General features: G+C 38.7%; 1 protein-coding gene across 1 annotated transcript in view; it reads right to left on the bottom strand.

Annotated features, from left to right (window-relative positions):
• LOC127625856 (forkhead box protein P4-like) overlaps nt 1-25003 on the bottom strand; it is a 157033-nt gene that overhangs the window by 87980 nt on the left and 44050 nt on the right. The window contains 1 exon segment of the mRNA XM_052101269.1: nt 17471-17648. Coding sequence (XP_051957229.1) covers nt 17471-17638 — 168 coding nt within the window. The 5' untranslated portion in view covers nt 17639-17648.

The following is a 25003-nucleotide window of genomic DNA, read 5'->3' on the forward strand; positions in this document are numbered from 1 at the left end:
CCGTCCAGGGGTGTGTGGGGGGGTGGATGGCGGTGTAGGAGTGGCACGAAAGGTCAGATGGAATCATGTTACTGGAGTTGGCTGATCCTGAGCTGAAAACAGACTGAGACTGCCACTGTATGCTGGAAGCAGCTCAGATAATATAGATGGAGTTCAGGGTGAAAGAAACAAAGTGGTACAAAATGTAATCCTTTATATAATGCTAAGAGGTTATTCTATCACTTTTCACTAGAGTCTTAACTTGGTCTCAGATGTTTCTCCAAATATTCCTTATTTTTAAGAGAAATAAAATGGACACAAATGAGATAATGGATGATATGTAATTATAGTAGAGAGCTTAATTAAAGGGATAGTTCAACAAAAATGTTGTTCAAAACCCATATGACTTGCTATCTTCTTCCATGGAAGACAAAAGGAAATGTTCAGCCAAATGTTAGCCTTGGTCACCAATGAAAGTAAGTCATTCAAGCTTGAAACAACATCATTACTGGGCTCTGGACAGCATAGCACAGATAATTTGGTTTCTGAATAATTTGAGGAGAATTGAAGACTTTTGTGTCTTGGCAAATCTGAGCACAGTTTGAGACATTGGTAAAATCTCTGAATCTCTGAAAAGACACGTGAGATATCTGGGTTCTCAATGCCACCTATGAAAAATGCTTGAGATATTAAAGTCATCTAATTTGTGCTCCTGCTTTCCTATGGGCCTGTTCACACCAAAGCAATGAACTTTATGAAAGAGACCCTACAGTTGGCCAAAATTGTCCAATCAAGCCCTTGCCTTCATGCTGACCTGCAATCAGAGTTAGATATGATGTGCAGTTAAATATAGTCAGCCACAAAAGGAACATTTTAGAAGAGGTCAATGCAGTAACAGTGGTCGCCTCCCTCAGGGCAGCGGTGCTACATTTTTAATCCATTCTTAAATAAACCCCTGTCAACATGCTCTACTTACACTCTGCCTTCAACTGCCAAAAGGCATATTTACCCGCACTCTGAGCTGCTTTGAGGTATTATGTCACACATCGTGACTTGACACAATTATGCTTTTGTCTAGCATCACTTTTTAAAATAATAATAAAAAAGAGACGATAAAGCAACCAAAGGTATAATTTGCTCTTTTCATAGGGGAAAATGTCATTGCTCAGAGGTACTCTTTTATATTTTACTTAGTTATGAACTTTGTCCCAGATGTTTCTCCAAAAATTATTTATAAGAAACACAATCGATAGCATAGCTCAGATACATTTTTGAGTTCATACTGAAATTGTGAGATTACTCAGGTATTCTCCTACGGAGAGCTCTCCATTGAACATTCAATCAAATTTGTTTCTATTAGAAACAATTGAGATGTTAAAGAGAGCTAATATGTGATCATTCTTTCCAATGGGTTATGTTTGTGGACAAAAAATAAACATTTTACAAATTACGTAGTGTATCCATGTCTTATGGTGAAATCCTGTACAGACTAAATCCAAGTATGTGAGGTCAGTTTTCTTTTAAACCTGTGTTAAAAGTGTTTGAAATGTACTCTGTAATTTGTTCACACTGTTTAGGAAAGCAACCGGGTGTGCCTTCTTTGTGAGTTATGTTACCTACCTCATACCACAACCACCCGCACAGACAGATGTGGTGAGACACTCTACAAACAGACTCATGTACACAGACCATAGAAGTCTATTTTAAGGGTGTGAAGGAATCATATATTTCCAATTGACAAAATAGCGGTTCATAATTAATGAGCAAAAGCTTATTTTCCCCTCACTCAACATCATCTGTGTTTAAGGCTACAGTGGAATGTGAAAAGTTTAGAAGAAAAAAAAAATCATCCTCTGCATCAAGGGAAAATGAACCAAACTTAACCTTCTTTCAAAGGTAAAAACTGGGAGGACTTGTTACACTTGGGTGCTTTTGTTCAGCATGCACCCTGCATGATAGCCACCTCTGAATCAGGAGGGGAGAGAAAGACAAAAGCTTCATTTTTTTTCCAACTGGTGCCATTCAACCTTAAAGGAAAAGTAAAGCTATGCCAAATCTACCTCTTTTGAGGTTAGGCTTGATCCTCCAGGAATTAGGAAGTTCAGCTTTCTCCTTGTAATGTGTCTAAAAATGAAGACTTGAGCTGTTGCTATTTGCTTGCATTGGATGACAGAAACAGAGCAAGAGAGAAAGAAAGAAAAGAGTTGAAGTGGAGAAAAAAGCAAGTTCAACAGATGTAATACATGCCAGCATCCAAAACGTCACTCATGTGAGGGATTTGGCAATAATCACACCTGGTTGTTCAACCTCTTCAAGCTCTGAGTAACAACAGCACAATATGCACGTTCCTTGCCTTTCGCTGCGTTTGACAGCAGCCGCTTTATTACAACTTTGACAACTTGTGGGATTGCTTTATATCTGAATGGCATATTTATGTGAAGAGTGGGTTTTGGTAGCTGTTGCTTTTAATGTATCAAATGCATCACTGTCAGTTGCCAAAAGAATCTGCCACTACAAACAGCATCGTGGCGTAGACTCGCGGTAGGCCAGACTGTTTGTCCACACAATCAAAAGTTTTCCGCACCATTACTTATGGAGTGTCATCCAGCCAATTCTAATGCTCTAATGTAAGTTTCCAGAGAGACCATCTGCGATAATCATATAATAATATACAGATTCATTATTGTTTGTCGGAGAACCAGACTTACTCTATTTTAATACTGGAATGCTCCGACACAGCTGGTGACCAAATGAGCATCGTCTACGGTGGCTGCAGTCAGACATATTGGGCCTGTTAGCAGCTGTCCACCTCAGGCTTCGGGGCGAGGTGTGGGCTGTAGGACGGGATCATGTTTACAGGCCCGGGCCAAGGTTTTGTAGATCTTAACTTTGTCCCCATGACTCATTACAGTAATAGCCTGCAGAGCTGTCCAATTTCACGGTGGGTTACAAATAAACTGCACTTCTGACTATATTTCTCTCTTTTTTCTCCCTCGCGCTCCTTTTGGCCGAAGCTGGTTTTAATTTGCCACTTCCTGTCCCATCATGCGGTTTGCAGTCTCTCTCTGTCACTTGTCACATTTGTTTTTGTTCATATCCATTAGAATGCTGATCTCAAAAATTGAAAAGAGAATTACTCAATGCTGAAATTATGTGAGTAACCTTAAAAACACAAGCTGCTTTTTTTCCCATTTAATGTAATGTTTCCGCAATATAAAGGGCACGGCAAAACCTTAAAATTTAAACAGCTACAGCAGACTCCCATTGGCCATTAAAATGAGGAAAGGGTGTATTTGAGCCAAGGCAATAAAAAAAATTAGGAAAGGAGGAAAAAGTTCAAAATATGCAATAGTGTTTAAAAACCTTGACCCCTTTCATATTTTTTTACATTCTATTTTTCACAAAGGGGACCTGTGCTGCTTTCCAGATGTGCGTACCTCACCTCTAAGTCCCCAAATATGTTCAAACAAAAAGCCTCCTGGAAATAAAAAAGTAAATATGAGCTGCAACATTATAGCAGCAACGTTTCGAATGTCAGGGATGTTTTGTTTTTGAAAACTGCAATAAAGATTCCAAGGATTGCATGCCTGTTGAACTCATTTGGGGCAGGAGAAAGAGGCTCAAATGAGCTCATATGAACCTGGTGTCTCTCACTCACACTAACTTATCCCCAAGTCCGAATCTGAAAGAGCAAAAGAGGAAGTGTAATCCACTATGGTTGGGCTCACTGGGCATCATTACCTCGTTGTTGGCACGGTGAGACGAGCTCACTTTGTAGTGTTGAGGACCACAGCATTAGCAGAATTCATCTTTGAGACAGAAAGAGAGAGTGAGTTCAGGATACGGCTCGTCCAAGAATCCTCCGGCAGCCGCAGAGCCAGCTAATTAATGGCAATTGCACGGCAGTTTTGCTGTGGTTTTCTTAACACCGCCCTTCTGGCAGCCAAACAAAGTCCAACTTGATAGAGTTTCAACCTCTGCTGTTCGAATTGCAAAAATTAATAAGCAAAAATGGACTTTCAAGGTCTTGTCATATCTGAGAGCTTTTTAAGACTGGAGGGGGAGCTCAGTGAATCTATAGGGACGGTCTGGGGCAATACAAAGGTGTTAGAGTGTGATACGAGTCACATCACGAGTGACCTAACCCGTTTGCTCTTTATTGAAATGGGAGGCTTTCCAAAACCATCCTCAACCTGTGTGTGTGTGTGTGCACACACACACACACACACACACGTGCACACACACGTGCACACATGCTAAGCAGACTGACCTGGCCGCCATGATGAGGATAGCACTAACTGGCAACAGGGCTTTCCGTCCATAGCAGACATATGGAACGCATTTCTTTGTTATTATTAATAATGAAAAAAATGTATAATAGCACACTCAGCATGTTGCCAAAAGTAAGCTAGTGAGAAAAAACACATCCACTGTGTATTGTTTAAACAGAGGAACACCATGTGAACATTCAAATCCGCATGCTTGGAAACGCATTTCGTCTGGTAGTTAAAAAGAAAAAGCTTTAGTTTTATTTTTATTTTACACCTGATAGTGGCTAAAGCTACAGAGATAGAGATCTTTCGAGAAAAAAAAAATGGAAATGGATGAATGGGACAGAGACTGAAAAAGTTCACAGTTTTTCCCCATGTGCATTTCGATGGGAGCGGAGTGGTTTGAAGAAGTGTGTGTGCACATGAGTTAAGAGGGAATAAATCCTACTGAGCGGAAACAGAGTACTATGAGGCCACGTCTCACGTCTTTGAGCACAAAGACCAAGAGCGAAAGAGAGAGAAGAAACTATTGCAGAGTAACATTTTTCTCTCCCGCACACATACCCAACTATATCAAATAAAAAATCTCCAATCAATGCAAACAGTGCATAAGCACTGAAGACGTCTGACCGTGAATCTGCCGAGTGCAGACAAAGCAAACAGTTTGTGAAAGCAAACCTTTAACAACACCGAACCAGCTCCTGGTTTCACATGTTCTTCATCAATATTCAATTACATCAGTAGCATCAATCTATATCATCAATCACGCGTCGCTCTGCACAAAGCGGCCTTCATCTCCCTTCTATCTCCACCCTTGGCTATTAAGGAGAAGAAAATAGAAACCAACATTCTCTCTTTTCTCTTCTCCGATGCCTCTCCCTGTTGACTTCAGTCTCTTTTTAAGATGGCAAACACAAAGAGCAAGCGGAGGCAAGCTAATTAGCAACACTTAAAAAGGGATCTGGCTTCATTGTTTGCAGTCCCTTGCCCTCACCAGTTACCAGGGCAACAACTTTGAGAGTGGCGCTGTGCATATTTCTTTAGCTTTTTTCTTCATCTTCTTTTTGTTTCCCCTGGGGGTTCTCCAGATTTGGAGCCTGGAGTGGGCCGTTGGGAGGACAGAGATGGAGAGAGCAGTGGGGTCCCTTAAGCCGTGCACAGAGAGGGGGCTTCTGGGATGGTGCAGGGTCAGGCCACTGTGTTACATAGCGTAATACAAAGTTTTAAGTGGCCATTGAAGGCAAGGAAATTAGTCTTGGTGAGTATGTACGCATGTGTAAAAAAATATTCAATATTCAAACTTGGCACATGCGGTTTGGATATTAGACTTGCACAAACCAATGCAGTTTGGTTTCATTGACATCAAACATGGATTGAGTTTGAAAACCCTGGTTACAATATCTTTTCACTGTAAAAAAAGCAGCTCTGAGATTTTTTAAAATATATTATCTTTGCATTTCATGGAACAAATAAAGTCACAAAGGCTTGGAACGACATTGAGTAAATGATGGCAGAATCTTTTTGTTAAATTTTCCTTTAACGGCTTAAAACTGGTACCAGTCTCTGACAATTTACTCTCTTTCCACTTCATCTGCTGATTAGAGCTGAGACAGCAAAAACACATGCCAATTAGTGTCAATTATGGCTGCTGTTTCCTGATGTCATGTCCAGTTGGAAACTAGGGTAAAAGAAGCCCTCCCTATGTCTCTTCTTTTGAAATTCCCTCTCTTGCCACCACCTCCTCTTTGTGCCCCTAAATCTCTCCATCCTTCCTCCATTCCTCTCCACTTCAACTATTACCTAAATCTCCCCCTCCCACTCTTACGGCTCTGTCTGAATCACTAAATCCATTCTTCTGCCCTCTTTTTATCCTGTCTCCTTCCTTTTCCTTCCATTCTGTTCTTCTCCTCTCCTCCCTCTCTCCCCAGTGGTTTGTCAATCAGCTCAGAGGGAGTTATACCTCCAAATGCCCACACATTAGTATCCAGCTGAGAATCTTTCATAATCGCCATGGTGACTAGAGGAAGGTCAATGCTTCATGTACTTCAGGCATTGCCTATAAACTGCTCGGGCAGTAGAAATTACAGGCGCTGAATAAAAGGGGGCTTTGTGGCACCACTTTCGGCAATGGGATGCGAGTGTTTGTTGGTGCGAGTCTATTGTGAGTATGTTCGCCAAAGACAAGAGGCTAAACGAGGGCTGGTTGGTCAGAGGTCAAAATATGATGATACATTTTTTTTTATAAAAATGAAGCATGTGTATAAAACTTCACACCTACAAATCATATCAATTTATTAACATGTTGAGAAAATCCTACTGTCCATTTTTGAAAACAGATACAGAGTGTATCACATATTCTACAGTAATTCGTACCGCTAAGTGTTATCGAATTAGCCAAAATGTTTTATAAACACCAGATTATGTGTGAATCTATGTATAAGTTTGCTCTCAGACTTTAAAAAAGCAAAACTTATTGACGATTGATAATGGTAAATAAAACTTTAGATTCTGAGTGAGCCAAATCAAAAGTTTGCTTACAGATTTTTAAAAGAAAAAAAACTAAATTAGGAAATAAATATTTAATTCATGTTAAATAAAATGGCACAATCATTGTCCAGTGATTAGATTTGCTTTGAAACAAACCATTTCATTAAAACTACCAAAAACCCAGTTTCATGTCTCAATTTTGTAACAATTATCATTACCATATGATTTTATGAGTCATAATTGTTAATGTGATTTGCGTCAGGGTGACAGTGCTACTGTAGTCTGGCTGGGTGTTTGGAACTGATCTGAGCACAGCTGTGCTGGCAATCCTTCTAAGATGCTCTAACAGATACACTGGATAGACGCAGATGAGGCACCCATGCATCGTCGCAACTAGGGGTGCACCGATCGATCGCCCACCGATCTAAATAGGCCGATCTTCGTCTTAAATCCGTGAACGGCCGATCATGCCTAGAATCAGGACCAATCTTTTTTGCAGCATGCAAGGAATCACACATACAATACTACTCTAATAAATGAGCGCTTGCTTAGCCCTTGAAGCATGACAGAGTGGTCTTTGGAGGGTGAGCTGTTGGCAATTCTAAGCATTCACAAATTTACACCTTCAGACATGACGTAATTCACATGAATATGCCGTTTTGTTTTAAAAAATGTGTAAGAATTACACGTGTATGAATATTATGTTGGCCATTTTTTAGAGTCAATACGGTAGTTGTTCTGACTCGCTGCACAGTGAGCATGAAGAGGATAAAGAGGCTGCTAACGGGTATAAAAATGAATTAAACAAATAAATATGCATATACAAATCTGAGTACACGTGATGTAACGCGAGTCGTGACAATCAGACATTGGTTGGAACAATAGAGACTATTTGAGCGATCATGAGCTCTTTTAGCTTCACTCCCTTAAACATGAGCGCTTTCGGTGTCAATCAAACATGCGCACTCTGCAGGGGCTCTCAATATATCATCATCAGTCACTCATTCCAGCGCTACTGTGAGGATCCCAATTTAAACCATATTAATGTTGGTCACAATATCACCAACAGATATACAGATATAACTGTTTAACCTTCAATAACGGCACAGCGTCTTCACGCATTTGCTTAATAATTAGTGATTTATGTTACAACAAGACGCCAAAGACAGTAAATAAATCATAGATATTAATGATTTCTCACTGGAGCAGTTTTAGAGCTTGTAATTTATATATCTGTCTTATTTTTGAACATATCTCTTGAACATCATTTTACTGGTTACCAGTATGTAACAATGACCTTTTGATATTGACAACAGATCTATTCATAAATGTAAAAAAAAAAAAAGTTAGCAATTTAATTACTATTAAATTATTAATGTAATTTTGGGAACACTTTATAAAGCGTTATAATAAATTAATTCATTTCTTTAACATTAGTTAATGCATTAGGTATAATGAACAAACAATGAATAATATATATATTTTACAGCATTTATTAATCATAATGTTAATAAAAATACAATTATTCATTGTTAGTTCATGTTAGTTCATAGTGCATTAATGTTAACTAATACAACTTTTGATTTAAAAAATGTATTTGTATACAACATTAGTATGTTTGTAACTAACATTAAGTTCATTATTTCATATATAAGTTCATTATATGTTGTTAAACAATGTTAACAAATGGAACCTTTTTGCAAAGTGTTACCATAATTTTCTGAGTGGCGCATAAACATTTAACTGCAGCATGTAACTTGCAAAAGTGTGGCAAAGGGCATTTAAAAAAAATCAGTATCGGCCGATCTTAGTATAAAAAACAGGAGATCGGTATCAGCCTCAAATTACCACTAGTCGCAACTGCTCCTAATATGACTTAAACTACACTGCTGAGCACACACACAAGTACGCATGTAAATGCACACTAATGGCGGCCCTCTTTACCCTTCTCAAAGGTTTCCCTGGAAAAGCCATAAATTAGTTTTATTACCCTCCCATAAATATGACATTCCCACATTCCAGAATTAGGACTCAATGTGTGAAAAAATCATTAAATGAAGAATAAGAAATATCTCCGAGCACATGAGAAATACATTACGCTTCAGACGGCCCTTAACTTATAGAAACGTACATGTGTAACCAATTTTAGACTAAGATTACGTGACTTCTCTTCTCTCTATTTGTTGCATATAGTGAATTAAAGTGTTTTGCACTAGTGGTGATACAAAACAACAACTTTTCTGTGGGTGCAAGTAGCTATAAGTTGTCTAGTTAAATCTAAACCAACACATTTCCAAGAACTCAGTTTGTTTTTATCCCAAAAGCACTGACTGAACACATCAATGCAAGTAATAAACGTCATCTGCACTTGTTGAAATTACTTCTTAACAGTCTTTTCAGTAGTACCACAGGAAACTAGCATGCGGAAGGTCTTTTTGTATTGCATCTATTGAGGTAGTCCACCAATGCTAGGCAACTACCCTCCCTTAACCCCCTCCCCAAAAAAAAAACTCTCACCAATTGTCGATTCCCTGACACCGATCAGCCAAAATTGGTCAAATGTGCTTCATTTCACAAAAGGACATGATACGGCCATTAATGTTCACTGAGTGGCTGTTCCCCAACCATAATGAGACCAGAGAGAGGCCAAACACCCTGACTGTCAACCCATCCAAACTTTCTCTCTGCCTGTTCTCACCGTACTCAGCATTTCACACCCAATTAAAGCATCTAGACTGCTCACAGGTTCCTACATATGATCTGCCACTGCCATCAGTACAGCCAACTCAATATGGCCTATCGGTCCAAACATCTGAGATCTTTATGCCTTAATCTGCTCTTTCCATCTGTGCCGCGGACAGTTTAATTAAAGCTACCATTTTGACCAATTTGCAGTTCATTATTGCCTCTTAAAGGGGGACGGTGCCAGAGAAAACAAAGAGCAAAGCAAATGTCACATACATATGGAGATGGATCATTCTGCATTGCAATAACATAAAAGGGGGTGAGAAATGATACTATGACAATAAAAAAGAGGAGGAGGAAGTGTAAGAGACAGTGAAAGTATCTGGGATACTCTGTCTGTGGATCTGATCAAAATAGCCAGAGCGCTACAAAGATGTGGTCTCCATATGCACTAGCTCCAAACCATAATAAATGTTGATCTGTCAATGATTGTTCATCACTTATGAAGCTGTATTGTCACAGGCACCCAGCGAGATGTTGGTCTGGCTGTCTGCTTCTCAGTCCGCTATGTTTCTCATCTCTTTACTAATTAGGGAAACACTTGCTTACACTCTCACTCCTCCCAATAATTTAACCTAAAGCTCAAAAGTGGCCAAAATTAATCTGAAAAGGATTCAGAGCATCAGGTCTCCAAGCGGTCCATCATCCTGACCAACTGCATTGTGTTGGTGGCAACCCCATTAATTTATATACAGAGATAGGTAGACCTATTACTAAAATCAGATGACTTTAACACCTCATTGCCTAATATGCCAATGGTCTGAGTTCAATCATTGGAAATAGTACTTTTTAGTGTTGTTTTTCCAAAGTTGGAGTTCCTCTAACAACAGAAGTATTGAAGATCCCTTAATATTCTTTGAAAATGTGAGCAGTGCTTGCCTGTGCAAAACTTGCTGTGAGTTGGCCTGCAATTTTCCCAGTATTTGCTAAGGTGTTCTGAGTGGTTTGAATGGCATTGATAGGGTAGGGTGTTGCTATGAGGTTGTTACATTTTTGTGAGTTGTTGCTAGGGTTATGCTTACTTCCCCGAGTCAAAAGTGTCCATTGTAAAGTATGATGTTCCAATCTGAATGCAAGTCCACCGGATATTTATGCCTGTTTTATTTCTGAACAGTTGATTTCAGCTTTCGTGTCCATGATATTATACAAGTAGCAGACATGGTGGAGGACAACTTGAAGGGAACTTGGTTATCATCATACTAAATGCCCAAACAGGTATCAAGATGAGGGACGACTTCAACAGAGTTGCTCTATATCCACCAATGTAACCTGCTATCAGGTCTGGACTGGTAATCTGGCATACTGGGCATTTTCCCGGGGGGGCGACGCACTTTGGAGCTGATTATGGGCGGACTGGCCATGGTGAGAACCGAGGGGTCTGGTGGGTCGGCCTCGAAATGGGCCAAATGGGCCGCGATAAGCTAAAATTCACTTTTTTTAGCTTATCAACCCCCCCCACCCACCCCTACAATTATTGGGCCAGTTGCTATGTAAAATCCCGGGCCGATTTCTCTTCCCAGTCCAGCCCTGCCTGCTATGCACTATTTGTGGCACATCTTATCTAAATAGTACTTTGAAGCAAAACCACTGGCCTACTGTATCCATAAAGAGAGTGAGAAAGAGAGAGATAGAGACAGAGAGATAAGACCACCCTATTAAAGAAAGAGAGGAGCAGTAGAGGGGTTTGTCAGGGCCACCTCCCCTGCCCAGCTGCAATCGCTGTACATTGGCTGCAGAGCGGGACCATTTGAAGTGAAGAACACTCGAGGGATTGAAAAACAGAAAACCCTTGGTTGGATTCCTGGCTTTGTGCAACAAGAGGATGAAATTCTATAAGGACTCCACTAGTGTGCACTCTATCTCTCCTGTCTTCCTTTCTTTTTTTCTCCAAAGCAAAGGGTTTTGCTGGTCTTGGGGTTATGAAGCAGACAAGGAACATTCCTCAGGGGGGCCCAGGCGCCCTTTCTTGACACATCTTAGCGTTACACTTTCTTTCTCCCCTCCCTCCCTTGTTTCCTCTCTCCAAGCACTTCAGCCCCACTCTCCCCCTTTCCCTCTAATACTCCCTCTCTTTGCCTCTCTACTCCGCTACCTCGTATCTCTCCGTACCCACCATCCCACCTAACACGGAACATTCCAACAACTTCAACTAGCGTTATGTAAAGGTGAGGAACAAAAATGGTACAATAACGTTAATAGAACATCCTTATTCCAATAAAAATCTCTAACACTCTTTGGAGAAAACATACTTAGTACAACATTTTTCATACTTCATTTAAACTAGATATTATATTTTTTTCTGAGAGTGAAAACTGATCAATAAGTTGGCAAATTAAGCTTGTTAATGTTTTGCTAACTTTTAAATAACATACTACTAACGTTAAGAAACGTACCCACAACCACAATACAACATTTATTAAACATTTTAAGAGCCAATTTATTATCTGCATCCACTCTTCTTCCATGATGCCTGCATTCAACCTCCCTCATCCCTGTGTTCTTGTTTGCCTTTTGCCCAGCCGTTCACCCTCCCTAGCCTGCGTTCCCCTGCTCGCATTCTCCACCACTCTGCTGGGCTTCTGTTTGTTTGGTAAAGACTGTTGAGTCTTTGACGTCTGTAGATGCCTGTGATTTCTCCCAGGCTCCCGAGGGGCCCAGGGAGAGAGCGCTTTGTGTTCTGACAACGCGGTCTTGCAAAGAGGAGCTGGGACTGTTTTTCTGCTCCAGCGCCTCTTGGCAGGGTGTTTAAACACTGTCGCTGCACTGTGCCGCTTCCAGGTGAACAACTTGGGCTGGAGGAAGAGACCAGACTGAGGGAAAACAGGCTGCGAGAGCAAATGAACTGAATAAACAGTGAAATAGGAGTGTGTTTGCATAGTTTCGAGTGATGGGATGCATTTTCTGAGGTTTATTCTTGATTTGTTTTTTACTGCGTCAGAGAGAAGTGACATAAGGTAATTCAAAAGTGTGACACCTTTTTTGTCTAAATGTATGTAGCCCCACAGCCCCATCAGTAAGGCTCAAGCACCATCATCGACACCCAACCTGAAATGCTGGTTCTTTAGCTAGTATACAGCTTTCATATAGCATGTATACATTTATTAAACATCTATTATTACAATGATTCACTTTCAAAGAAAAATTATCAATACAGTCAGACTCATCAAGAAACTTCCACCTATAATATTGTTATAGTAGATACATATAACTGCATTTAACGGTTTACATAATGGTTTGATAGTCTGAAATAATTGATTGGACGAAAATACACAAATTGACGTACATGTAAACTGTAATTGAATATTTTTATTCTGTAATTACAAAAAGCACAAGATTAACTGTTTTTAATTATTTTAATCTTTTAATTCTGTTTTAGGGCTTTAACAAAATCGAAGTCTTTTCAAGTGCCCCTGGTTTGGAATCAAAAGTTCTGTGAATTTATGCCATATATAGATTTAGTCATTTAGCAGACGCTTTTATCCAAACATTGCCATAAGAGAATGCTTCAAAAGGTGCTTCGTGAATCAAGGCACATTCTCTTTCAAGCCTTCCTGCCATCTCTGCTGGCTTCACAGTGACCTGTTTCATAAAACAGCTGTCTGAGATGGGGACAGCAGGGCAAGTCATTAAAACTTAATAAATGACTTTTTAGGAGCCTCTGTCATGATAACTCTTTACTGCTTATTTTGCCATTTTCAAAGTGTTCCTCAATAGTTGTTTGGCTTCAAGGCCAAACTCTCCATTCATTTGTAATCAATTGAAGGAACTCTGCAATGAACTAGTTCATTCATTGGATAATTATGAACAATTGCCGTCTGAGAAGGGATAAAGGGTGCAGATTTCTTTGGCTTTGCCACCCATATCAAAGGGCACATCACATTGCTTGCTGGCACAAAACCTATATCTCGTTTGAAGGAGAAAAAGAGGGGGAGTAGAGAAAAGAGAAGAGCATTTAGGAGATCTCTCTGTGGACAAAGGGGTCAAGGCACTGAAGGAATGTCATTCACAAAATTAACTAATTCATTATTTTCATGCCAAAAAACAAACGAGGGTGTACAGTACAAAACTGGTTCCAAACCAGAATGTAGAATTTTAGCCTCAGTCAACATTCACTCTTATTGTATATTTGTTCATACAACGGCAGTAAATGGTGACTGAGGTTAACATTCTGGCTAATACTGTATCTCATTTTGTGTTCCACAGAAGAAAGAAAGCCATATGAGTTTGGATCAACATGAGGATGATGAAATGATGACAGAATTTAGATTTTTGGATGACCTATCTCCAAGTCGTTATACAGGCTGAATAGTGAATAAAATAATTTGTGCATTAGTGAATTGCCAATATTAAACGAATACCCTCAGGTATTTTCCAGTCTGTTAAGAGGCACATTTCTAAAACTATTACACTAAGATGAGCAGGTGTGTGCAGCCTCACTCCATTAGGCTCAAGGCCATTGAGAAATAAAATACACACACACTCCATAAAATATCATTTAAGACAGTGGCTTACAGCATTTACACTGCTGCTGGTCTCTATGTGGCATGTATTGTGTCCATACAACAGAGGGACATTTTTCACTAAAAAAGGTTTTTTCTTAAAGACAATGGCAGAACAAATGGAAAACAAAAACATGACCTACAACTGACAAACTAAATGAACCACTTCTGTTTGGACATGCTCATAAGCCACAAATGTGTGTAACATGCAAGCTATAATGCTGTCATTAAGAAGCATTCATTCAGTTTTTTAGACATTGAATGAAATGACAAAGGACTACAAGAGCCTGTAAAATGTTTTGAATGTTACATTATTGTTATTTCTACAAGGATCTCCCACTTGCCACCAAAGAGCAAAAAGTGTGGGTCAGTGTGGCAAGAGAGAAAGAGTGAGAGTGAGAAAGTGGAAAAGGATAATAAAGAGTGACAGACAGGAAGGAAAGGAAGGAGTGAGACAGAGTGTGGCACTGAGACTGCAGCGGCCGTATGTTTGACATTGGAAATGGTTTAGAGCAAAAGTATCTGGCAATTTCTTTCTATAATTAAAGGCTTTGGCTCACATGACCATGTACAGGTGCACCAACACCAGACTGCAGACCCGGGGAAGAAAGGCCTCCTTGTGTGCGGTGAGGCTGTGCTTGCTCAGCGGCAGTCTCCACACGCACATGCACACACACACACACTCAACACAGATGATGCAGCCAAGAAGGGCAAACATTCACATTCATTACCTCCACTACAATATCAACCCCCTATTTCAAATGACAGAAAAAAATCTATGCAAAGTAGTTGTTATTTTACAAGTTATTTATTTTTCTCTTCCTGTTCTGCTTATTTTTCTCTCTCCTGCTCTTTCTTTTCAAGGAAGGTAATTTATTATTTTATTTTTTTACTTTTTGTTTTACTTTTGGCTGTTTGTGAGCAACTGCATAGATATGCACAAAATAGTTACCCAAAAAAAAAAAAAAATATATATATATATATATATATAATCATTATTAACTAGAATAATAAATGTTTTGTGATTTCTGGACTTCATATTTTATAACAATATAAATATATATGTTAGTCACTAATTTATGCATATCCATGCAGTTGCTCACAAACAGCCAAAAGTAAAAAACAAGAACAAGAACATAATATATACTTTCCTAACTTTATCCACTCTATAAAAATACTATAAAAATATTACACTGATATAATAAAATATCATAACTATGATCAACAATTATACTGTTATAAATTAATCTATACTCAGAAAATATTTGCATAAAAATATGAAATTAATGCTGTACAGTTTTCAATAGTGCAAATAAACAATTCATCATTATACACTACATTATTATACAGTATATATTTGTATTTATGCAAATATGTGTTTATATAAATGTGTATATATGAACACATACTTTACATTTAATCATTTATGTAAACTACATAACTTATATAATTTAATCACACACACACACACACACACACACACACACACACACACACACACACACACATGTTGTGTTTCCATGTTTTATGGGGACTTTCCATAGACACAATGGTTTTTATACTGTACAAACTTTATATTCTATCCCCTAAACCTACCCCTACCTCTAAACCTAAACCCTCACAGAAAACCTTCTGCATTTTTACATTTTCAAAAAACATAATTTAGTATGATTTATAAGCTGTTTTCCTCATGGGGACCGACAAAATGTCCCCACAAGGTCAAACATTTCGGGTTTTACTATCCTTATGGGGACATTTGGTCCCCACAAAGTGATAAATACACGCTCACACATACACACACACACACACACACACACACACACACACACACACACACACATGTTGTGTTTCCATGTTTTATGGGGACTTTCCATAGACATAATGGTTTTTATACTGTACAAACTTTATATTCTATCCCCTAAACCTAACCCTACCCCTAAACCTAACCCTCACAGAAAACCTTCTGCATTTTTACATTTTCAAAAACATAATTTAGTATGATTTATAAGCTGTTTTCCTCATGGGGACCGACAAAATGTCCCCACAAGGTCAAACATTTCGGGTTTTACTATCCTTATGGGGACATTTGGTCCCCACAAAGTGATAAATACACGCTCACACACACACACACACACACACACACACACACACACACACATACACACACACACACATAAATACAAATATATACTGTATAATAAATGTAGTGTATAATGATGAATAGTTTATTTGCACTATTGAAAACTGGAATTAGGAAAGTATAAATTATGTTCTTGTGTTGCGCAAGGCGAAAGATGCCAGCAATTTAAATATTTAGTAATATGTTGCATTTCAGAACAATGGCAGTAACTCTGCTTGATGCTAGTGCACCAATTAATATGTCCACTAAGTGCATAACTGGTTTATTAGAATCCACTTTCTTTTAGGAAAGTTAATCAATCTTACATTAAGACATACTTGAATAAGCTCACAGACTTCAGACAGAAATGCTTGCAAAACTCACTCTGTTTCATTGATAACAAGGAGGAGGGTCGTGTTACCCTCTGTCTGTAATGCATTTAGAGAAGAGTGTGAACAAAAAAATATGAAAGTTTCAGCCAAGTGAGTCCGGGAAATGAGGAAATTCCAGCCGACAAACTGGATATGGAAGACACTGACGCATAGGCCAGAGAGCAAAAACAGCACAAGCCTCTGCACGCTGACGTGTCATTGTATAAAACAGTCACAAAAGGATTATTGTGTCTCAGGGACTGGTGCTAAGACTAGACCTAAATGTCAGAGCTAGTTTTAGGAATTCAAGTCTGCATTATCTACAGGCATTAAAGTCTTAGATGTGAATGGAGTTGTCTTAAAGGGATAGTTTATCTCAACAAATGAAAATTCTGCCATTATTTACCCACCCTAATGTCATTCCAAACCCGTATGTCTTTCTTTTCTCCTTGGAACTCGAAAGGAGATATTAAGCAGGATGTCCAAACTGCTCTTTCCCTGTTCACCATTCACTTTCATTGCCATTCTTTTCTATACAATGAAAGTTCAGGGACATAGCAGTGTGGACATTTTGCTAAATATCTCCTTTTGTGCTCTACAAAACTAGCTTGTAACAAAATGAGGTGAGTAAATGTAGACAGAATTTAACATATGCTGTTGTCTTTAAGACTGTATGGACATGTAACTTGAGGACTAGTTTTGATTATATATTTAATGCGTGCCCATTAAAATACTGAAAAGCTGCAATGCTGTATAGTAAAAGAAAACATGGCACACAATCAAATTTTGAAACCAATGCAATGGCAAAATTAAACTGCAGTTTGCCACATATATTTGATTGTTTATACATTGCACAAGACACGAGAATTGCACAAGAAATAACTAACAGCAAAACACACTTCCTGAAAGTCAGGGTAGAGGACTTAGGGTCTTTATCTGTCACACACACACACACACACACACACACACACACACACACACACACACACACACACACACCTGCTGCTGCTGAAGGTGCAGTAAATCCACAGGGCTAATCTCCCCATTGGTGTCGCCGTTGGACCCGCCCTCTCTTCCTCCGCCGTCTGACTGGCTGCTTAGGCTGCTGACTCCATTTTGATTGGAGGGTGTTGTTCGAATGGTCTCAGTTGCTGATTCTACCATCATCACGTGGCACCTGCAAGTAAGAGAAAGGGCAAATTAAAACAAAATATTTTCAGCAACCATAAGGCATCGTAGCAATTCACGTTCACACTAATTAATTTAAGTTTGAAAACTCGTTTTCAGTTTCATAACGTTATGGCTTTCCAAAGTATGTGTTTGTTTGGTGCCATTCCACTGTGAATAAGAGCCATAAACATAGCAAAATTAATGCGTTTTCAAAAGAAAACATATTCTTGTGGGTGTGTTTCAAACAAATGTTCAAAGGAGTCAACAGAATGTCAAATGTTAAAAAATTCATATGTAAACAAACCAACACAGGGCCATCCATCCATCCATCCATCCATCCATCCATCCATCCATCCATCCATCCATCCATCTCACTGTTCTATAAAACATTCAAACCTCAATCCTTTAAAACTTATTTTAAACTGTCAGGCCAGGCTTTGTTAAGCCAACATGAATGTTATTAACTTGACAAAATGTACCTATATAGTATAAACCCAACATTAACAACATGTCTTTTAACAAAAGCAAACGTATAACACCCCCAAGACATGACAAGATTCATAAAGTGCCACAGCACAATAAATCCCATTAGAAAGTGTTTATGCAGTAGAAATAGAGTGACACATCTGCTAACCTTGGTAAGTCAGCCATACATCTATTTGGATATACCTTACGAACCACCTGAGCTATTGAATAGCCAATGGCAGCCAAGGGCACAAATGCGGAGGAAGACGTTACAATGGTCTGTCTAAAGAGATACTTGTGTTGAACTACAACAGCACTGTGTGTGAGTGTGTGTGTGTGTGTGTGTGTGTGTGTGTGTGTGTGTGTGTGTGTGTGTGTGTGTGTGCATTTTTGTGAAAGAGTACAGTCTGGGAGAGACATGCTTTCCTTTTTTCCAATTGTTACATTTACAATACAGGTTACAATACAGTGGATCAACTCTGGTCGAAGGACATTTGTCTTTTACAAAGTGTTGATGCATCCTCAGAAGCGAAAAAGCACTTTCAATTAGAAATTGTCTGGTCAAAAGAAACGCCAACCTATTGCATACCTTGTTATTGACAGTACAAATACACAAGCAACATCAAGAGCCTTCAAATGTGAGAATAATTTAGAGGGCCAATAACATACTGACAAACGTACAGTCTTCTGGGAACTAGAGTGAGCATTCCATCACTAAATAAGAAAGATGAAAATCATGTTATTTAGAAAAGCCACAAGATATTAATTTAAAAACAATTTGATTGTTAAAATGGACCAGCGCATACTGTGTTTGTATTGTGGGAATGGTTTTATCTGCACACGCAGTATGAGCCGTGCAGTCTTGTGCTAGTGGCTCGCCACAACAACAGCTGAAGACTTATATGCTTTATAAACAATGTTAGCCAAATGTAAATCAAAACATTTTGGAAACTTGAGGGAACTTTTATGGGCAGAAACAAGTCTGCAGTCCGAATGACTTAAATGCACCTGGATTAGGTGTTGTATATTGCAGGCAAAAGCTGTCAATTGAGCAAGACACGTGCAACAAGTATGGCTGAAGAGGATGCGGGCATGTCTTGTATAATGGGGGAAACGAAGCAAAGATATGGGTCTTTGCTTCATTATTGCCTGTGGACCATGTGCGGTTAATTTACATCCACACAGACCATCTAAATCACACTGCTCTGGAAGTGACATGAAAGGGACAATACTCAAATGCCCAACAGCTAGACCAAGGACCTTTTCAACCTTTTCAGCAAACTATTCTTTATGCATATGGGCCTGAGAAAATATTCTTTCCTCTAAAAGACCCATAGGGATCCAGACTACTGCATTAACCGAAGGTGTAGCTTGCAAAGATGCAAGACTTGTTGCCTACACCACTGCAGAGACAAGCAGCTGCACAGCAAGTGCATCACTGCCATATTAACCAGCCTGGGGTGTAAGCAAGCATGAAGCCTGGTCATATCCAGTAATGGGTGTATATTGCAGCTATAATGGAAGGTCGTAAATAAAGCAGCCCAATAAATCTGTGCAGTAGACCTTTGATTACGGCTGTGAGATAGAAGTTTGCAACGTCTTGTAATTGTCTTTGGCAGGCTCATCTGAGCCGCTAATGTTGAGGCTTGCCGCATCTTGTTTAGCCCTGAAGCCCCTCTAATTGAACTTTGACCTCTGAGAACATAGGGAGACACATTGCTTCTAAGGAGAGTGAGGGATACAGGAAGAGCAGGGGCATTCTTCAGATTTCAGAGATAAAACATGAATTTGGGTGAGGGTAGGCCAAAACAATAAAACAAAATGGTGCATTTGCCTTTTAATCGGGACGGAAGAGAAATGGGACCAAACTTGCCTTTGCTTCAGGGAGAAAAAAGAAATCAGCTTGCAACAGATAAAACTAAAATCCCAGGACCAGCGTCTTCATGGCTCGGTAACGCAATGCATTGGCTATGCACTGACGTTTCTCTTTTTTATGTTCTAATATCAGCATATTTTCTTTGGCACTTAGAAGAAAGGGTGGAGGGGGGTGGTGATTCATTCTCTATCCTGTTTCTGCAAGTACTGAGGCTGCAACAAGGGATCATGGGAACTTCTGTGACTGCCTGTTAAAAGCTGTTTATATTGCTGATGCTAGAAGTTGCTAAGGTAAGATAGCAACAAGGGGATAAACACCTCAGTGCATTCTCATTCGGCTACAGAAGTGCATGTTAGCAAAAAATAAAAAGCTTTGTTGTTTTCAATGTTTTGAGATCTCTTTTGTTTCCTTCCTACCTCTTGCATAGTGATTTAAGAAAATAATGCACAAACAAATAAGGTCAGGAAAAGAAGAAATGGCAAAACAAAACACAGTTTATCTAATTTATGACCAAATCCCTTCCTGCAGCAAATTTTCTGCTTTCCTTCTATGTCTTCCTCTCTCTTTTCCCGAGGCAACTGTAGTTCAGGGTCGGAGTAGGCAGCTGGCAATGGAACAGAGGATTTCGAGAAAGCAGGGTTGAAAAGAGAGTGCCTGAGCCAGGTAGGCCAAGGGGCGGAGGTCTCTTGAGTAAATCTCATACAGGTGGGCCTTCACTTCACACCTTCTCAAAAAAAAAGCGAGCCCAGCGGGGGACTAAAAGCTTCCGGTATTCTGAAAGGGTCAGAGGTGAAAGGTAGACTGTCTTTTCCTAGCTCCCTTTTTCTCTGTTTATGGAACACCATTTACCCAAAGTCATCAACACTACAGAACGTAGACAAAGCATTAGTTGTTCTTGCCTAAATGAACTTGACATCTGTTTTGCTTTCCATGCAAAAGAGCAGATACCCATAACATGCTTGAAGTACTAAGAGATAGTTCACCAAAAAAATGACAATTCTGTAATCATTGTATTGTTCCAACCCTGTATTACTTTCTTTCTACAATGGAATGCAAAAGGAGATGTTCCACTGAATGTTAGGGAATGATAACCAAAGACCCAATTAAAATCTTTTTTTCCATTCAATGAAATTGTTCAACGGAAGAAAAAATGTCATAAGTGTTTGGAACAACAGTAAATGTTGTGTAAATAAGCACAGAATTTATTATTTTTGGTTGAACTATCCCTTTAAGCTAAACGCAAATTCCGCAATGAAAATCCGGGAAGACACTAAACAAAGTAAACATCTGTCCACAGAAGAGTGATTCTGTAAATGCTCAAATGATGACAGGCTCAGTGGCTTAAGCACAGATTCTGGCATAGACTGTATGTTAGAGTTGCAGTGGAAGTGAATATAGCTGAACCTGAGTAACAGCTTTTACAGTCTTTCATGCTGCAATCGGAAGGCTGAGAGCTTTGAAGAGGATTGAGACTGTCGGATCCAGTCGGCTGATCCCAGATCAGACCATCTGCAGCCCCAGACTGCGCATTGGATCGTCGTTCCGGTCTGACTCCAAAACACAAGCCCCACTAATGCCCTCTGAATTCAGCACTTCCAGTCTGGATCATTTCACCAGAGTAAATGGTAGACGACTAGTAGCACATACAGACGGTCCTTACACCACCAACTATTGGAATCAGTCTTTATTATTTCAGATGAAAGTGGGTATATTTAAAATCCTTCACATAAAGGCTTATTACTGGTCCTAATAATTGACTGTGATACCTGAAATTTCCTTTTACTCATTTTGCTTTTTTCTCCTTGTTTTAGGCCTCATTGGAAGAATATATGGCAAACATTAAACCGGCCTAAAGAATTTCCATCGCATTAATAAGAGGCAATGTAATGCAAGGATTAAAGCCGAAACATAACTCACTTGGCAATGTCGACAGACTGGTTAAAATTTGCTTTCTGCTCTCCGGTGCTCACCAGAGCTCTACTTAACTACACAGAGCATTACCCAGATCTAAAAATAAAATAAAAGCTGGTAATAAATGCTTTTAATATAAGCTGGCCACTATTGTTAAATGCATTTCCGGTACCAGAGTGTCTGACATCAGATCAAATTAAAAGTAATGGCTACTTGACTTGACTTGACTAATGCTAAATAGGGTTGGGAACCGACAACCGGATCTTGTTCCGAACTGGTTACATTCTTTAAAAAATACTGGAATCATATTATCGTTGCGAATTTCGGTTCCATTAACGGTTCTCCTGCATGCAACTTTCGAATTTTTTTGAATTTACAGCGTGAAACACGTGCACTTCCGGTATAGTTCGATTCCAGAAAGAATTATTCAAAGGAGCTGGTTCTTTTGAATCTACAGCGCAAAACATACAGTGCTTCCATTTATAGTCCAGTATACAAGTAATCTGATACTGATGTGCACGTTATGAATGTCAAACTCAAAATTAAATAAGAACTGTTGAAATCTCACAAGTCTGAAGTACAAAATCATCCAGGTGGATGCTGCACACTGGTGGCGGATGAGAAGATTCCCCCTATACTATGTAAAGCGCTTTGAGTGCCTAGAAAAGCGCTATATAAATGTAAGGAATTATTATTATTATTATTATTAAAATTAAAATTAGGCTACAAAACATAAGTCTAAACTGTCTCTGGAACTGTTTCTGTTTATTTAATGATGACATGTAAGACTTAAATCAAGCAGTGCAGTTACTGACTGGTTGTTCATATGACAATGTATAATTACAAATACATGAGTTTTGTTGTAATAAGTGGAATTTTACAAAAGAATAAATAAATTAATGAAATATGCCATCACATTTCTTGTTGGTTTAGATTTGTTGATATAAAATATAGTTAGGATAAATGATTGGATTGTAATTATGTCGCCTTACTAATGCCTTACGATTCCCACCCCAAATGCTAAACATAGATTTTCTAAGATTGTTAAAGAGGTGTGTGAACTTGCAAAAACGATGTCACTCTGTAATATGCTCTGGCCCTCTCCCTGCTCATTGTGGTTACGAGGTTTATGGTAGATTAGTGTCACTGAATGGCTGGATGTCTGAGTGGTGTCCAGAGAATAGCATAGGATTTATAGACAATTGGAAGAGTTTTTGGGGAAGACCTGACCTGCTAAAGAGAGACGGACCCCATCCCTCCAGGGAGGTGCTATTAAGACTATGAGCCATATTATTAACTGGGGCCCAGGTCAGGAAGCAGACAAACTGGCTAATCCGAACATCTGTTAGCTGCCTTGAGACATCACACAGGCCACAAACTACAGCACATAGAGAATGAATCACCTGTATATCATATAGAGACTGTGTCTCTACCTAACACAAAATTCACATTGTCGTTTAGAATTTTTTTTTATTGATGTCAAACTTGAAAATATCTAAATGAAAATAAACATCATATAATGGTAGGACTACTAAAATTAGATTGCTTTCATCCAAATCACTAATTGTAAAATAAATTATTACAGATCATAATTTGGATTCACTCTGTTTGACTGAAATCTGGATTAAAACAGATGAATATATTAGTTTAAATTAGTCTACTTCCTCAGGTTATTGTTATAAACATGAGCCTTGTACGAAAGGTCAAGGAGGAAGTGTTGCTACAATTTACAGTGATATTTTCAGTGTTACTCAAAGGTTTGGATATAAGTTTTATTCTTTTGAACTGATAATGCTTAACGTGACATTGTCAGATATAAATAAAAATCTTGGTTGTCTTTTGTATATTCTGTAGACCACCAGGGCCATATTTTGAATTCTTTAGAAAATTTGCTGATTTTCTGTCAGATCTAGTGGTTGTTGTGGATAGAGATTTAATCGTCGGTGACTTCATCATACACATAGATAATGAAAATGATACACTGGAATTAGCATTTATCGTTATTCTCAACTCTGTTGGGTTTAGACAAAATGAGGTCCAGCCCATCGCCAAAATAATACACCTGATCTAATTTTGTCAAATGGAATTTATGTTGATAATATAGACTAAATAAAACTTCTATTGAACCAGATATTCCATCGCAGCATAGTAGTACTGGCTTTATAGATTAATTTACTGATAAAATCAAAATCATCAGAACAAAATTTGGAATTACACATCCATCTGCCACAGCACCCCAGAAGACTAAAATGATTCCCTATGAGCAACTTCAATCCGCTGTTATAGGTCAGGATGAGCTAACAAAAAAAACAAAACATCAAAATCAACAACATTAGACACAACTGACTAAACTCCTAAAAGAGGTGTTTCCTGTAATCTCAGAACCTCTTCTTAAGATTATTAACTCCTCATTATCCTTAGGGCATGTCCCAAAAAACTGCCGGTTATCAAACCGCTCATCAAGAAACCACAGCTTGATTCAGGAAAATTGGCTAATTATAGACTGATTGCAAATCTCCCATGTATGTCAAAAATACTAGAAAAGGTAGTGTCCTCACAACTATGTTAATTTTTACAGAGAAATGGTAATGGTATGCCATTTGTGGACAGGCATGAGCTTGTAGACAGGCATTAGCTTGGTTTAGGCCCTATCTCTCTGACCGCTATCACTTTCTCTGTGTAAATGATGGACTGTCAGATCAAAATAAAGTACGGAGTACCACAGGGATCAGTTTTAGGGCCTCTGCTTTTCTTCCTATATTTGCTCCCCACAGGAGACATTATCAGGAACCATGGAATTAAATTTCACTGTTATGCCATTGATATACAACTTTATATTTCTTCAAAATCCATACAAATGTAAAACATTTCCAAATTAACAGTGTATAAATGATATCAAAGAGTGGATGGATAGAAATTTCCTTCCACTCAGTTCCGATAAAACAGAAGTATTAATTATTGGAACAAAATTCTAAAAAATAAGACACTAAAATATAATCTAACTCTTGATGGATGTACTGAAATGTTAACTTCTACAGCAAAAAATTTAGGTGTTATATTTGATAGCAATCTTACCTTTGAAAAACAAATTTCCAATATTTGTAGAACTG

This window comes from Xyrauchen texanus, chromosome 32, assembly GCF_025860055.1.
Source record: "Xyrauchen texanus isolate HMW12.3.18 chromosome 32, RBS_HiC_50CHRs, whole genome shotgun sequence".
Classification (NCBI taxonomy): Eukaryota; Metazoa; Chordata; class Actinopteri; order Cypriniformes; family Catostomidae; genus Xyrauchen; species Xyrauchen texanus.